The 14,427-nt window shown below is 58.2% G+C and overlaps 1 protein-coding gene across 2 annotated transcripts in view; it reads left to right on the forward strand.

Moving 5' to 3' along the window:
* Positions 1 to 12,451, forward strand: part of PRDM15 (PR/SET domain 15) — a 65,530-nt gene extending 53,079 nt beyond the window's left edge. For both annotated transcript variants that reach the window (XM_072739959.1, XM_072739958.1), the window contains exons 19-24: positions 1,745 to 1,876; positions 2,339 to 2,422; positions 2,896 to 3,071; positions 6,503 to 6,583; positions 7,630 to 7,839; positions 8,941 to 12,451. In XM_072739959.1, coding sequence (XP_072596060.1) covers positions 1,745 to 1,876; positions 2,339 to 2,422; positions 2,896 to 3,071; positions 6,503 to 6,583; positions 7,630 to 7,839; positions 8,941 to 9,420 — 1,163 coding nt within the window. In that variant the 3' untranslated portion in view covers positions 9,421 to 12,451. The remainder of the gene's footprint in view (positions 1 to 1,744; positions 1,877 to 2,338; positions 2,423 to 2,895; positions 3,072 to 6,502; positions 6,584 to 7,629; positions 7,840 to 8,940) is intronic.
* Positions 12,452 to 14,427: the final 1,976 nt, after the last annotated feature.

A 14,427-nucleotide genomic window follows, 5' to 3' on the forward strand; every position in this document is an offset into this window, starting at 1 on the left:
CTAGGGTTCCTGCAGGCCCAGGTCAGCCAGGCCTGGGGCTCCTGCAGGCCCAGGTCAGCCAGGCCTAGGGTTCCTGCAGGCCCAGGTCAGCCAGGCCTGGGGCTCCTGCAGGCCCAGGTCAGCTAGGCCTGGGGCTCCTGCAGGCTAGGGTTCAGCCAGGCTGGGTTTCATAGTGGCCAGAACTGGCTAAGGCTCACCCCTGCATTAGCAGGATGGGGAGTTTCCCAGGTGACCCAGTGGGGGCTCTGCTCAGGCATGGCAACCCTTTCAGTGCCGTTACCCAGGGCAGTACTAGCAGTGGTCTGCCTCTGCCCCACCCTGTAGCTCCTCCAGGCCATTTTCTTTGTGGTGGTCAGTTAGCAATGACCTGTCACTTGCCACTGGCTGGCTCAGTCGTGGCCAGCAGGCTTGGATACAGTCAGCCTCATGCTTGCGAGCCACCACCCACCTGCTTAGCACAGCCCCTTGTCCATGGCCTCCGTGGCCCCGCTGGCCCTTCCCACGCAGCACTGCCCACCTAGTGGGTGCCCTGTACCAGGACCCCCCCCCCCGTGACTCACACCCCATGCCAGGACCCCCCACCTATGACTCACACCCTGTACCAGGACCCCCACCACGGATTCACACCCCATACCAGGACCCCCCACCGCAGACAGCGTCCGATGCCCACAGGGCTCCGCATCCACCCCTCCTAGATCCACAGGAGCCCGCGGGCAGGCTGGCCCATCCCTCAGCAGGTCCGAGCAGTGACCCTCAGGTCTGGGCAGGCCCCTGAAAACAAGAGCTGTGCAGACAGGGACTGTAAATCCCTGAGGGCCTCTGAGGGCTAAGGGCCCATCTTGCCACTGGTGGAGGGGTGTCCTCTAGGAGGTTCACCCCCACCCTGACCTCCCCCTTCTCTTGTTGGACACCCAGTAAGACCGGTGCCCACCCAAGGGTCCAGGTCACGACTGCAGTGGGGGGATCCATGTGGGCACTGTGAGGGGTCCAGGTATAGGATGAGGAGTGTGGGCACTGTAGGGGGGTGTCCTAGCCCAGGGTGGGGGCAGACACTATTGCAGGTCAGAGAAGTGGGCACTTTAGGGATAATGGGGATACAGGCACTATGAGGGGTCCTAGGTGCAGGTACTGGGGGTCCTGGAGGCGGGCATCATGGGGGTATCTAGGGGTGCAGGCACCGTGAGGAGTCCTAAGTGCAGACACTGGGGGTCCCGGAGGCAGGCACCGCGGGGTATCAGGGGTGTGGGCACAGTGAGGGGTCCTAGGTACAGATACTGGGGGTCCTGAAGGTGGGCATCATGGGGCTATCTAGGGGTGTGGGCACCGTGAGGGGTCCTAGGTACAGATACTGGGGGTCCTGGAGGCGGGCATCATGGGGGTATCTAGGGGTGTGGGCACCATACGGGGTCCTAAGTGCAGACACTGGGGGTCCCGGAGGCAGGCACCGTGGGGTATCAGGGGTGTGGGCACAGTGAGAGGTCCTAGGTACAGATACTGGGGGTCCTGGAGGCAGGCATCATGGGGGTATCTAGGGGTGCAGGCACCGTGAGGGGTCCTAGGTACAGATACTGGGGGTCCTGAAGGTGGGCATCATGGGGCTATCTAGGGGTGTGGGCACCGTAAGGGGTCCTAAGTGCAGACACTGGGGGTCCTGAAGGCAGGCACCGTAGGGTCTGGGGCACCTGCCCTGTGGGTGCGGGCACAGGGTGCAGCAGGCCAGCTCACCCCGCGCCTCCGTGGGCAGGCATGAAGACGAAGCACGCGCTGCGCCACCACATGAAGCTGCACAAGGGCATCAAGGAGTACGAGTGCAAGGAGTGCCACCGCAAGTTCGCGCAGAAGGTCAACATGCTCAAGCACTACAAGCGGCACACGGGTGAGAGCGCGGCCCCGGAGGCCCGGCGGGCAGAGGGCGCTGCCTCGTGGCTTCCCACTTTCTGTAGTTCGGGGAGTCACCTGGGCAGGGTTCTCGGGGGCTGGGGAAGTGGCCCCGTCTCTCAGAGACCGCCCCCTCCCTGCCAGCACATGTCACACGTGTGGCTGCCCACACATGCGGGACCCAGGTTCCCACGTGGCTCACTGTCCGGGCATCCAGCAAGATCCGCCCGTTGCTCAGCGTCCCTGCCCCGCAGTGGCCTCGCCGCCCCCACCGCCCAGGAGGCGCTCACTCAGCCACCAACTCACTCCCTGGTTGTGAGAGCAAATGACTGCTGGCTGTGGTCTGCCGGCCGGCCCCCTTCCCCGCAGACTCTGCACACACACACGCGCGGAGACCCTCGGCCAGGGGGTCAGGTTAGAGCCCCCTGGAGCCGCTGAGGGTAGCGTCCTCTTCTTGCAGGGATTAAAGATTTCATGTGCGAGCTGTGCGGGAAGACCTTCAGCGAGAGGAACACGATGGAGACCCACAAGCTCATCCACACAGGTAAGCGGGGCGGCAGGGCTGGGGCGGCGGCGGGGGTGGGATTGGCAGGCAGGGCGGCGGGGGCCGCAGTGGGGGGGTGTGCGGGGCGGGGAGGTGAGGGGGCAGCAGGTGGTGCTCACCGAGGTCCCCGGTGCCCACCCCCCACCAGGTGTGCAGGGCTGGGACAGCTGTCCTGTCCACCTACCCGGTGGCGCAGGCTTTTTCAGTGTTGGCGCACCCTCCCTCCACGGTGGCCCCTCGCCCCTTAAAGATCAGCCCACCCAGACCTGCAAATACCCACTCTGCGATTTCCAAATGCCCGAGCAGCGTCTTGCTCCACGCTCCGGGAGGGAGAGGGCTGCTGTCCTGCTCGTCTCGGCCTCACTGCCTGTCCCCTCCTGACCTGACCGACGTCCCTCGCCTGCCCCATGAGCCGTGAGGTGACCCCGCTTGTGACCCGGGCTTGTCTCCCCTCCCTCCTTATGTGCGAGAAGTGGGCAAGCAGTGGACGTGCTCCGTGTGCGACAAGAAGTACGTCACCGAGTACATGCTGCAGAAGCACGTGCAGCTCACCCACGACAAGGTGGAGGCCCAGAGCTGCCAGCTGTGCGGGACCAAGGTGTCCACCCGGGCCTCCATGAGCAGACACATGCGGCGTAAGCACCCGGAGGTGAGCCTGGGGCGGGCGGGCGCGGCCCCTCCCACCCCCCTCCCCGCCCCCACCGCCCTGGCTCCCGGAGCCCCCCTGCAGGCCCAGAACTCCTAGAGGCCTGCGTGCCTGACACTCCCCCTGCCCCTGAGAGACGCCCAGTGAATGCACGAGTGAGTGCACGAGTGAACCGAGGGCCTCAAGCATACTCTGCTGGGGTTATAGGTTATGTGCTCACCGGATCCCAGCAAGGCAAGTGCAGCCCTGCCCCCTCCCTCCACTCTTCCCGAGGCAGGGTGCAGAGCCGCGGGCCTCCCGGGGGCTGGGGGCCGAGGCTCCTTTGAGCGCTGCCCACCCGGCCCACCTGGCCGCACGTTCCGGAGAGGGTCTGGGGTGTTAAATAATTCGCGTACCTTATAGAGAGGCAAAGTGAGAAACAAAAGTAGGAGAAAATGAGGGTCGGTAGCTCTCAGATCACTTTGGGGGAAGACTTTGTAAGTGTAAAATCAGTGTAAGAGGTCGCAAAGGAAAACGTCGTGGATCTGCCTGGAAAGAAGCACCCCGCTCAGGACTTGTGCAGGTGCAGCGGGTAGCGGGGGGCAGCCTGGGAGCATGTGAGCGGTGCTACTGTCGGCAGCAGCTACGAAGGCCGACAGCGCTTCCGTGGGAAGGCTCCAAGGACAGAGCTTTCGCGTGGACAGGAGACGTACAAGGTGAAAATCCAGAAAGCACGCAGTCTCGCCGAATCCCACGCGGGGCAGAGCAAGCGTGCTGGAAGGGGGAGGCTCTCGGACCAGGGGTAGAGGGAGCGTGGCGGGGGCTCTTTAGCTCTCGGCTCCTGTTTCTCGAGGCTTCAGTCTCTTCTCCTGGGGCCGTTCCTTTGGACCGTTTCACCCTTGTTTCATCCTGTGTCGTTCAGACACACACAGGCTAAGCTCCTGCTGGTGGTGAGCCCTGGGGAGCCAGCCATACGGGACGCGTCTCACCCTCCTGGACTTCACAGTCCAGGGTGGGGGGTGGGGGGAATAGGAGGTAGACGAGAGATACAGTAGTTACAAGGAACATGTTAGATGTCGTGGAGGTGACCCTGGACAGCAGAGAAGGCGGCAAACAGAGGGGTGGGAAGGATACTTGGGTGGGCTCTGCTGCGGTTGTTCGTGCTGCCACTGAGGCCTGGTTGTATGAATGTGATGGTGGTAGTGGAGGAGGTGGTAGTGGAGGAGGTGGTGGTGGAGGAGGTGGTGGTGGTGGTAGTGGTAGTGGTGGTGATGATGATGGTGGAGGTGGTGGTGATGGTAGTGGTGGAGGAGGAGGTGGTGGTGATGACGGAGGTAGTGATGGTAATGGTGGTAGAGGAGGAGGAGGTGGTGGTAGTGATAGGAGTGGTGGTGGTGGTGGTGGAGGAGGAGGTAGTGGTGGTGGTGGAGGTGGTGGTGGTGGTGGTAGTGATGGAGGTGATGATGATGGTGGAGGTGGTGTTGGTGGTGGTAGAGGAGGTAGTGGTAATGGTGGTGATGGAGGTGGTGGTGATGGAGGTGGTGGTGATGGAGGTGGTGATGATGGTGGTAGTAGAGGAGGTGGTGGTAATGGAGGTGGTGATGGTGGAGGTGGTGATGGTGGTGGTAGTGATAGTGGTGGTGGTGGTGGTGGAGGAGGTGGTGGTGGTAGTGGTAGTGGTGGTGATGATGATGGTGGAGGTGGTGGTGATGGTAGTGGTGGAGGAGGAGGTGGTGGTGATGACGGAGGTAGTGATGGTAATGGTGGTAGAGGAGGAGGAGGTGGTGGTAGTGATAGGAGTGGTGGTGGTGGTGGTGGTGGAGGAGGAGGTAGTGGTGGTGGTGGAGGTGGTGGTGGTGGTAGTGATGGAGGTGATGATGATGGTGGAGGTGGTGTTGGTGGTGGTAGAGGAGGTAGTGGTAATGGTGGTGATGGAGGTGGTGGTGATGGTGGTAGTAGAAGAGGTGGTGGTAATGGAGGTGGTGATGGTGGAGGTGGTGATGGTGGTGGTAGTGATAGCAGTGGTGGTGGTGGTGGTGGAGGAGGTGGTGGTGGTAGTGGTAGTGGTGGTGATGATGATGGTGGAGGTGGTGGTGATGGTAGTGGTGGAGGAGGAGGTGGTGGTAATGGAGGTGATGGTGGTGATGGAGGTGGTGGTGATGGAGGTGGTGATGATGGTGGTAGTAGAGGAGGTGGTGGTAATGGAGGTGGTGATAGTGGAGGTGGTGATGGTGGAGGTTGTGTTTGTGGTGGTGGTGGTGGTGGTAGTGATGGAGGTGATGATGATGGTGGAGGTGGTGATGGTGGTGGTGGTAGAGGAGGTGGTGCAGGTGGAGGAGGGGAGGGGTGGTGATGGAGGTGGTGATGGTGGTGGTTGTGGTTGTCACAGTGACGATGGAGGTGGAGGTGAGGTGCCGGTGACAGTGGTCGAGATCACATCAGTGGCACCCGCTGCTTTCCCTCCAAGTCCTCTGCGAGCATCCCTGTGCCGGTCTGTGGGCAGTGCCAACGCGAGTCCCCCTGGTCCTCAGAGCCGCCGTCGGTGTTTGCGTTCACGTACCCACGCACGGGCACCTCTGTTGCCGTCCTTCCAGAGAAGGGCCGGCCCTGGTCTTTGAACTCAAGTCCCTGCGGTCTGTCTTGCGTAACCACCTCTGCCGTGTGGAGTCTCCATCTCCCACTTCTATTTTCCGTAGCTGGGGAGAGACGCTTGCAGAGCTGTCTGGGTGAAGAACCCTTAAGACGGACTTCGATGGTTCCCTGAGCTTACGTAGCCCCCCCGTGCCCGTTCCTGTTCAGATCTCACCTTCCCGGGGACCGCGTTCTCTCCGCACTCATGCTGCGCTGTCCCCACATACGATTTAATCCCGCACGTCACCACAGTGGCTAGTGACCTGGCTCGTGGATGACAATCAGCGGCAGGACACCCCTGAACGGTGGACCGACGGCGGCCCCGGGGGAGCCAGTGGCGGTGTGAGGGTCTGCAGCGCGGCCCCTTGGAGGGAAGGCGGGGGTGGGGTCCCCTCATCACAGAATCGACCGAGTGAAAGATCCTGTGTCTGTGTCGAGTTAAAAAATAGTGTTTAAGGTAGAAACATGTCATTTTTGGTGATTCCTCGTAGGATAGGTTTACTGTTCTGTATCTGATCCTGCTCCGCTCGCGGTTTGAAATAACAAGATTCACAGAAAACCCTAGTATTGAGAGCGCTGTAGTATAGGGGCAAAGAGGCAGAAAACAGTCTGCGCCCTTGGGCGGAAGTGGGTGTGAGGTGACGCAGACAGGAGCACCCCCTCCCGCCCCTGTGCGGACGAGCATCACGGAAACGTGAAACACAGTTGGACGATGGGATGAGGGAAGGGAGAGCCGGGTCGGGGACACGAGGATGCCCGTGAGGGATGACCGGAGTCGGTGGCCGCGCAGCATCCCCGACCTACCCACCTGCACTCGCCCGCAGGTCCTGGCCGTGAGGATCGATGACCTGGACCACCTCCCGGAGACCACCACCATCGATGCCTCCTCCATAGGCATCGTGCAGGTAGGCACGGAGCAGGCCCACGGGCTGGGGCGGGGCGGCTCAGGTGCTGCACGGAGCCGTTGGGCGGGCCCCCGACTCTACCTGGCGTTCCGTGGGCATCTCACTCGGGTTTTTCGGTTGGTTTTCTCTCCCAAGGCCTCTCAGGATGTCTCCTAGTCTCTGTAACAAACATTTCTAGAACCTCCGTTTTCTGAATACTGACGAATCTCATTTTGGAGAACAGATGGTACATTCAAGTTCTCCGGAGAAACACAGTCAGTAGGGTTGTGCGCGTGTCTGCGTAGAGAGAAAATTAGATTTATTTTTAGGAGTTGGTTTACGTGATGGTGGCAGCTGGTAATCCTAAACCTTCCGGTGGGGGCTGGAAGGCGGGAGGCCCAGGGGAGAGCTGATGTTGCAGCTTGAGTTCAAAGGCTGTCGGGAACCAGAATTCCCCTTCCTCAGGGACCTCGGGCTTTCCTCTTACGGCCCTCGACTGATTGGATGAGGCCCACCCGCATTATGGAGGGTGATCTGCTCTGCTTGGAGTCCCCTGATATGTTAATCTCATCCAAAAAATACCTCTGCAGCGTCTTTGCTGGGCAACCAGACACGTGGGTACCGTAGTCCAGCCACGCTGACATGTAAAACTAACTGTCCCAGATGGCTTCCGTAAGAGCTTGGCATGAGACTGTTGTAACTAAAATAATTTGATCACGTGAACTTAGTTTTTTAAAGAAACTTTAAGCCAACGCCTTCATAAAAATGGCGTTTTATTGTACGCGGAACGTGCCACGCTATCGATCGCTCTAAAACCACGGTCACACCTCTATATCTGAAACAGCGCTTGGAGCCGTGGTCTAAAAAACACGACTTACGTGTAATTTCCCTTCGCTTTTTAAAAGAAAGTGAAACCAACAAGAACATGCCCCAGTCCCTGGAAGCACAAGCGAGCAGACACGCCAGGGTCACTTGGCTTCCTGGGGGTGTGTCCGGGGACCCTGCTGGGACCACCATGGGGACACAGCCCGGTGACCCAGACGTTGCCGAAACTTCTGTTCCCACAGCCTGAGCTGAGCCTGGAGCAGGAGGACCTGGCTGAGGGGAAGCACGTGAAAGCTGCCAGGAGGGCCCACAAGAGGAAGCAGAAGCCAGAGGCAGAGGCGGCGGGAGCCCCGGTGCCCGAGGAGGCCCCGTTCAGCGAGTACTCGGAGAAGGAGCCCGTGCTGTCCGGCGTGGGGGACGAAACCGACTCCGCGGTGCAGAGCATCCAGCAGGTTGTCCCTCCCTGCCGGCTCTGGGGCGCGGGGACCCTGCGTGTGCCCCTGGGAACACGCCCATGCTGGCCTGGGCCCCGGCGGTGGCAGGCGGCACACGGAGGCATTTCTCCCATAAGCCCAGTCACTGTGCACTTCCTAGCTTGGACCTAGAGGTCACACGTGTCACTGAGCAGCGGCTTGACCGTTGCGGACGTGAGGGCCAGCCGCCCCCACCTGCTTGGGAATCGGGTCGTTACTGGGACGTTAAAAATGGCCCAAGTGCATCCCTTTATCGTGGAAGTGGGCCCGGTGCACCTGCCTCCCCCTGTAAGGTCCCGGGAGGGTCGGCGGAGGCAGGGATGCACGTGGCCAGCCCGTGTGCTGCTTTTAACAGAAGCTTCCGATTGGCTCGGCATCGTCGTTTGGTTTTGAGGCTCACGAACCTCACTGGGGTTTAGACGTGAAGCATAACAGCAGACATTTCTGCATTTATTTGGCTGCATTCCTCTCCGTGGAGTTTTGTGTTTCCTCTGCTGATTCTGTGTTTCCTCACTCCTGGTGCCCCAGATTTGGGGCTTGCTCTTTTTATTTATTTATTTTATTTATTTTTTTAAGATTTTATTTATTTATCCACAAGAGACATAGAGACAGAAGCAAAGACACAGGCAGAGAGAGAAGCAGGCTCCCTGCAGGGAGCCCGATGGGGGACTCGATCCCAGGACCCTGAGGTCATGCCCTGAGCTGAAGGCAGACGCTGAACCACTGAGCCACCCAGGTGCCCTGGGGGTTCTTTTTAGCTTCAGAATTGGGGTTTTTGTTTGCCAGCGGGAAGGCGTGTGAGAGGAGCACACCTCTGTCCTCCTCACTGGTACTTTGTCTTTTTCTAGCCGGTTTAACCCTGCATCTTACTGCCCTTTTTTACTAAAATTATTTTCCTGGGGACAGAAGTCACTTGGTTTAATCCTTCACCGAAAGGCGTTTGCCTCTCTTCCTTCGGGCGAGGCGGGGCCAGGTGTTGGGTCTGCGCTGCTCGATGACTGTCCAAAGCTGCCCCGAGGGTTCGGCTGTGGGCCGCTTTGCAGACTAGTAACCGTCTTACGCTGTGTGTGACTCTTGCAGGTGGTCGTGACCCTGGGCGACCCAAATGTGACCACTCCGTCGAGCTCCGTGGGCCTGACCAACATCACCGTGACCCCTATCACCACCGCAGCCGGGACTCAGTTCACCAACCTCCAGCCCGTGGCTGTCGGCCACCTGACCACCCCGGAACGCCAGCTGCAGCTGGACAACTCCATCCTGACCGTGACCTTTGACACCGTCAGTGGCTCGGCTATGTTGCACAACCGCCAGAACGACATCCAGATCCACCCGCAGCCGGAAGCCTCGAACCCGCAGTCCGTGGCCCACTTCATCAACCTGACCACCCTGGTCAACTCGATCACGCCCCTGGGGAACCAGCTCGGGGACCAGCACCCGCTCACGTGGCGGGCGGTGCCCCAGACGGACGTCCTGCCGCCGCCCCAGCCGCAGGCGCCCCCGCCCCAGGCGCCCCCGCCGCAGGTGCAGGCCGAGCAGCAGCAGCAGATGTACAGCTACTGAGGCGCGGGGCCGAGAGCTCAGAGGGAGACCTGCAGATGGCTGGGTGCTTTTTTATTTTTGAGATTTGTTTGCTGGATACCAAACAGAGGAAAAAGAAAAATTGTTATTGCAGCGTAAGTAAGGTTGACTTAGCTTTGCAGGATTCTCTCCGAATCCCCCGCCAGTTGTCTGTCGGCCCCGGCAGGTGGCCGCACCGGTGAGCCGCTCGGCCTGCGCCCGGCCACCCCCCCCGCCCCCGCCAACCCCAGCAGAACTCGGTCTGGGGGTCACGGGGCGTGGGGACGCGGGACAAGCGGGAGCAGACAGGCGAGTGCTCTTGTCCGGAGGCACGTCGACGACTCGCCTGCTTCCTTCAGGGCGTAGCGACTGCGCGGAAACAGGATTCCCACGGGGCGGCACGCCGCGAGGAAACTCCACGTTCTCCTCCCTTCTGGGTGTTCTTGGCGAGTGAGTGGTTAGAAGTTAAAGTCACGTTTATTTTCTTCTCGGAAGTTTGAGTCGAGTCAAATGCGTTCCACGACTTTGGGCCAAAGACGTATGAGAAGGCGTCCTGTGGCCGCGGATGACCCTCCGGCCTCCATCAGCCTCCATCAGGTGCAGGGGTGGGGGGTCCCAGGGGTCCCTGACTCGGGCCTCCGAGGCCTCTTTGTAACATAACACAAGGATCGATTTTTTGTATCGGTTTCCTTTTTTTTTTTTCCTTTTTTCTTCTTCTTCTTTTTTTTTTTTAACTTTATTCCAAGCCTGTATTATGTATTCAAGACTGTCGTGGCCACGTCCTGTTGATTTTTAACATGCTAAAGTCGTTTGCACTGTAGGAATGACGGTCCGGGCGCAGCTCTGCACACGGCTGCCTGAGCGCAAGGGACACGTCACTGTGTGCGACCCGTCGGCCTCAGGCTGTCCCTCCTGGCAGCTCCTGCAGGGCTGTCTCGGGACCCTCTGCCAGCCAAATATATTTATTACCGCCGAGGCTCAGCCAAACCCACCGAAGAACAGGGAAGAAATTCACGTTTTCTTTCTGTTTCAACTGAATTCCAAAGGTTGATGTGTCTCAAGACCAATGTTGTATAAAAAAAAAAAAAAATGTTGAACGAGCTTGGCTCTTCACGGTGGAAAAACTACAGGTTTTTCTGAAATAACGGAGACCCTGCCGCCGCCTGCCAGGCAGCAATGAAAGCAGAAGAGGTTAGTTCGCGAGGAGAAGCGTGAATGGCCTTCGTGAACGAACGTGCCAAGCAAGAGCCACGTCTGTGTCCCCGGGACACCCGCTTTCACGCACCTGCACGCCTGTCGGAGGTGGGGGCCAGGCTCCCGCCACCTGCTGCTCAGACAGGGAAACCGAGGCACGGCGTTTCCTCTCCCGGTAGCGCCGTCCACCTTGCAATGATAACGTTTGCCTTACTCTGGCCTCGATCACTCTTTGTCACGCGTCCTGTGTTACTCGGGAGATCCGCGCTGAAGAAAGAACGACGAGGAGTCAGTGGTGGATAAACAGGCAGGGAGGGAAGTGAAGCTAAGGACGATTAGTTCTGCAAAATGCAAAGTTTCTCAGCACTTCACTTTATTCCGAGTCGCAGGATTCTGAGGGTAGGGCAACGCTTGCCTTCAGAACCACCGAGACGCTTCGCACGCGCCCTTCGCGAGAGGGTCTCCAGACCCAGCTCAGTCACCTTCCCGTCCGCCACTCGGCAGCTGACTTCACAGTGGGAGATTTATTCGACTTTTTAATTTATGATAATTATTTTTATGTTATTTATGTATATAATTAACTGCTTTATACACAATAGTTTCATCAAATGAACTTGGGCTAGGAGCAATATATTTTCTAAAATATTGTCTTCGTTTTCCAAACATAAAACAGTCTGGGATCAAGAGCACCAAGGTTCCTAGCATATTTAAAAAAAAAAAAAAAAAAATCACAGTTTTTTGTTTGTTTTTTTGGTTTTTTTTTTTTTTTGGTTTTGTTTTGTTTTTTTTTTTTGCTTTTGCGGCACATAAAGGATGAACGACCAAGTGAAAATACAAACGTGATTCACCATCTCGTAGCCTTTATCTCTTTACTCCTCCTCCCTGTGAAATAAAGGCCTTTTAAATCAGTTTTATTTTTTTAAAGATGTTGTTTTTGTGCCCGGAGTAAGGATGCAGCAGATGTTTTTAAAGGACCCAGTGTAGGCTGTGTGGCCCCGGTGCCCTCCCCACGCTCATTCACACACACACACACACACACACACACACACACACACACACACACACCTGTGGGATGAGCCTTCCTGTAATAATCAGTTAGAACCTCGGAATGAAAATCAGACTCGCTCCTGAGTTGTCCGTAGACACACTTGGTCTTACTAAGGGTCACTGTCGGAGGTGAAAACAGATCCGTGGCGTCTCAAAACCGATGCTATGAATTTGCATACGAGAGACCAGAGAGGAAAAAAAAAAAAAAAAGGTGCCGCTCAGCCAAGAGAGTCCTCGGCTGTAGACGGTTCTGCGCAGCCGTCGCTGCGTGCTGATGGGAAGTGTTTAATTCTCCAACCGATCCCGGGTGCGCGGCTGTATTCACAGGAGCAGATGAGAGCAAGCCATCGTGGCCACCGAGCCCCGGGGGTCCCTGTGGGTTACTCTAAGAACTTAACTGTGGTGACCTGTGGATTCGTACAGCTGTGTGGTCCTGTGCCCCGCTCGGGGCGTGAATCTTGCTGGATCCCAGACCGCAGCGGCTTGACGGGAGTTGCACGCTCAAAACGGGCACCTCGTGGGGGACGTGTTCCCTGTGCCCGGCGCCGCCTCGCTGGGTCCGAGAGGACCCCACCTTGGAGAATTCTGGGTGTGGGAGGCAGAGCCACGCACCTTCGCGTTCCTTCCAGCCACGGTGTCCGAAGGCGTGAAGCTCCTGGCTTCTCGGCTCATCGGTGACCTCCCGTCGGATTTGGAAAGGCGCTAGGACTGTTTTTGAGAAGTTGCGTGTATTTCGTGTCCCATCGGTTTTGTGTAATGACAAATAAAAGGTGCGGTGACCTGTGTTTTTCAATTGCTGGCCCCTCTGCTCAAACTACCTGTTCCCACGTAGTTGACGTGCTTGGCGTAGTTTGAGAACGGTGGTGGTTCCTGCGGCCAACTGCATCTCGATTTCTGCCCCCAGCCCACACCCTATACAGTGTTTGGGGTGTTTGAAACGGTCCCGGGGATACTGAGGCATCAAGAGCTCTCACGGGTTTTTTAAGAAGGCAACGAAGAGGGCACGTGCGATGGTTTTTTTGCAGAATTCTTAGATCAGGGGAGAATGGACACGAGACAGAGGAGCGGCCAGAGAGGGAAAAACCAAAGCAGCACGTGTCTTTGACCCGGGAGCCTGGAATGATCCCTTCCTTTATTGGTCAAATATTTAATGATCTGTCCCCATCTGTGAGGAGTGGTCATTTTAAAGGCACGAAGCGCCTGAAGCGCCGTCCACTCTTCCAGGGGTTCGAGCACCAGAGCCTAGTCTTACATCCTGTATCATGTTTTCCGAAGCTTCTGGTAGCAGCGGTTCTGCGGGTGGGCAGGGCTCATGCACCTGCCTCCGTGCGTGCAGGCTGTTCAGCTCCCGAGGGCCGGAGGGTCACCGCTTGGGTGACTGTCTGGAGCTTGGCCTGACTCCCCAGCCTCTTTCCCCTCCCGAGTGTTAGCCACAAAGTCGAGCAGGAGCGTGATGGGGGAAGGAGGGGAGGGAACCATCTCTAACTTAGCAGGGCTGCACTATGTGCTATCCCAGCGATGCCGTGGGGGCCGATGAGGGTGACGAGTGGGGACGCTGGCTGCTCCTGTCCACCTGGACGTCTCGGCATCAAGCCCGGCACGTCCAACCCCTGGGGATTATGACCCTCGGCCCCCAAGCTGACCCTCACCCACCGTGCCCACTAAAGCCACAGCCCTGTCGTGCATCTCATCACCCAGAGCCAACCTGGACGTGTCCCTGCATCCCCCATTGACATCTGAGCGGTTAGGGACCTGTCCGGTTTCCCCATAACCATGACTGTCCCCCGCTCCAACTGTCTGGCTGACAGCCCCTCAGGAGCCGCCCAGCCCCTCTGCCCAACTCCCATCCCCAGGAGTCTGTTCTCTGGGCCACCTCGATGGCCCTTGCAAAGATGCCTTCTATTGTGTCATCCATGCACCAAATCCAGTGTCCTCCAGTGGGTTCTTTTTCTTTTATTATTTTATTTATTCATGAGAGACACACAGAGAGAGGCAGAGACACAGGCAGAGGGAGAAGCAGACTCCATGCAGGGAGTCCGATATGGGACTCGATCCTGGGACCCCGTGATCACGACCTGAGCCGAAGGCAGATGCTCAACCCTGAGCCACCCAGGCTGCCCTCCGATGGGTTCTAAGTGCTCTCTGGACACAACTGGATCATCTCTGTGGCTCGAGGCCTGCAGGGCCTGGCCCCGCCTCCCTCCAGCTGCTCCCCTCCCCGGGTCCCTGCACCTGGTTAGTGCCTGCTTGTCCTTCAGATCCCGGCTCAGGTGTCCCTTCCTCAGAGCAGCCTTCCCGGATCCTCCAGAAGCTAACGTGTCCCACGCTGATAGCAAGCTGCATGTTTTCGGCACAGCCCTCACCAGGTGGCAGTGGCCTTGACTATACACCAGGGAGCTTGATTGTCCCTCTTTGCGCTTCCCTGCTGCTCAGTGAAGCTCCCGAAGAAAGGGCCTGGGCTGTTTCCTTCTTCGTGTCATTTTCCCCCGAGTCCGCCCAGCCCAGTGAAGCCAGTGCACAGCCTAGATTCCATCCGACGGTGGTCGGATGAACGCTTGCCGTCTGGTTGGTGTGGTTTCATTGGACTTGCTGGGGACCGAGTGCTATGCTACATCCTCTTCCTCCACTCTGTACCCGTCACATCTGATGTTCTCTTCATACACTCACGTCATACTTAGAAAACCCTGTTCAGGGACACCTGGGTGGGTCAGTGGTTGGGCATCTGCCTTTGGCTCGGGACTTGATCCTGGAGTCCTGGGATCGAGTCCC

Source organism: Vulpes vulpes, chromosome 15, assembly GCF_048418805.1.
Source record: "Vulpes vulpes isolate BD-2025 chromosome 15, VulVul3, whole genome shotgun sequence".
In the NCBI taxonomy this organism is placed as follows: domain Eukaryota; kingdom Metazoa; phylum Chordata; class Mammalia; order Carnivora; family Canidae; genus Vulpes; species Vulpes vulpes.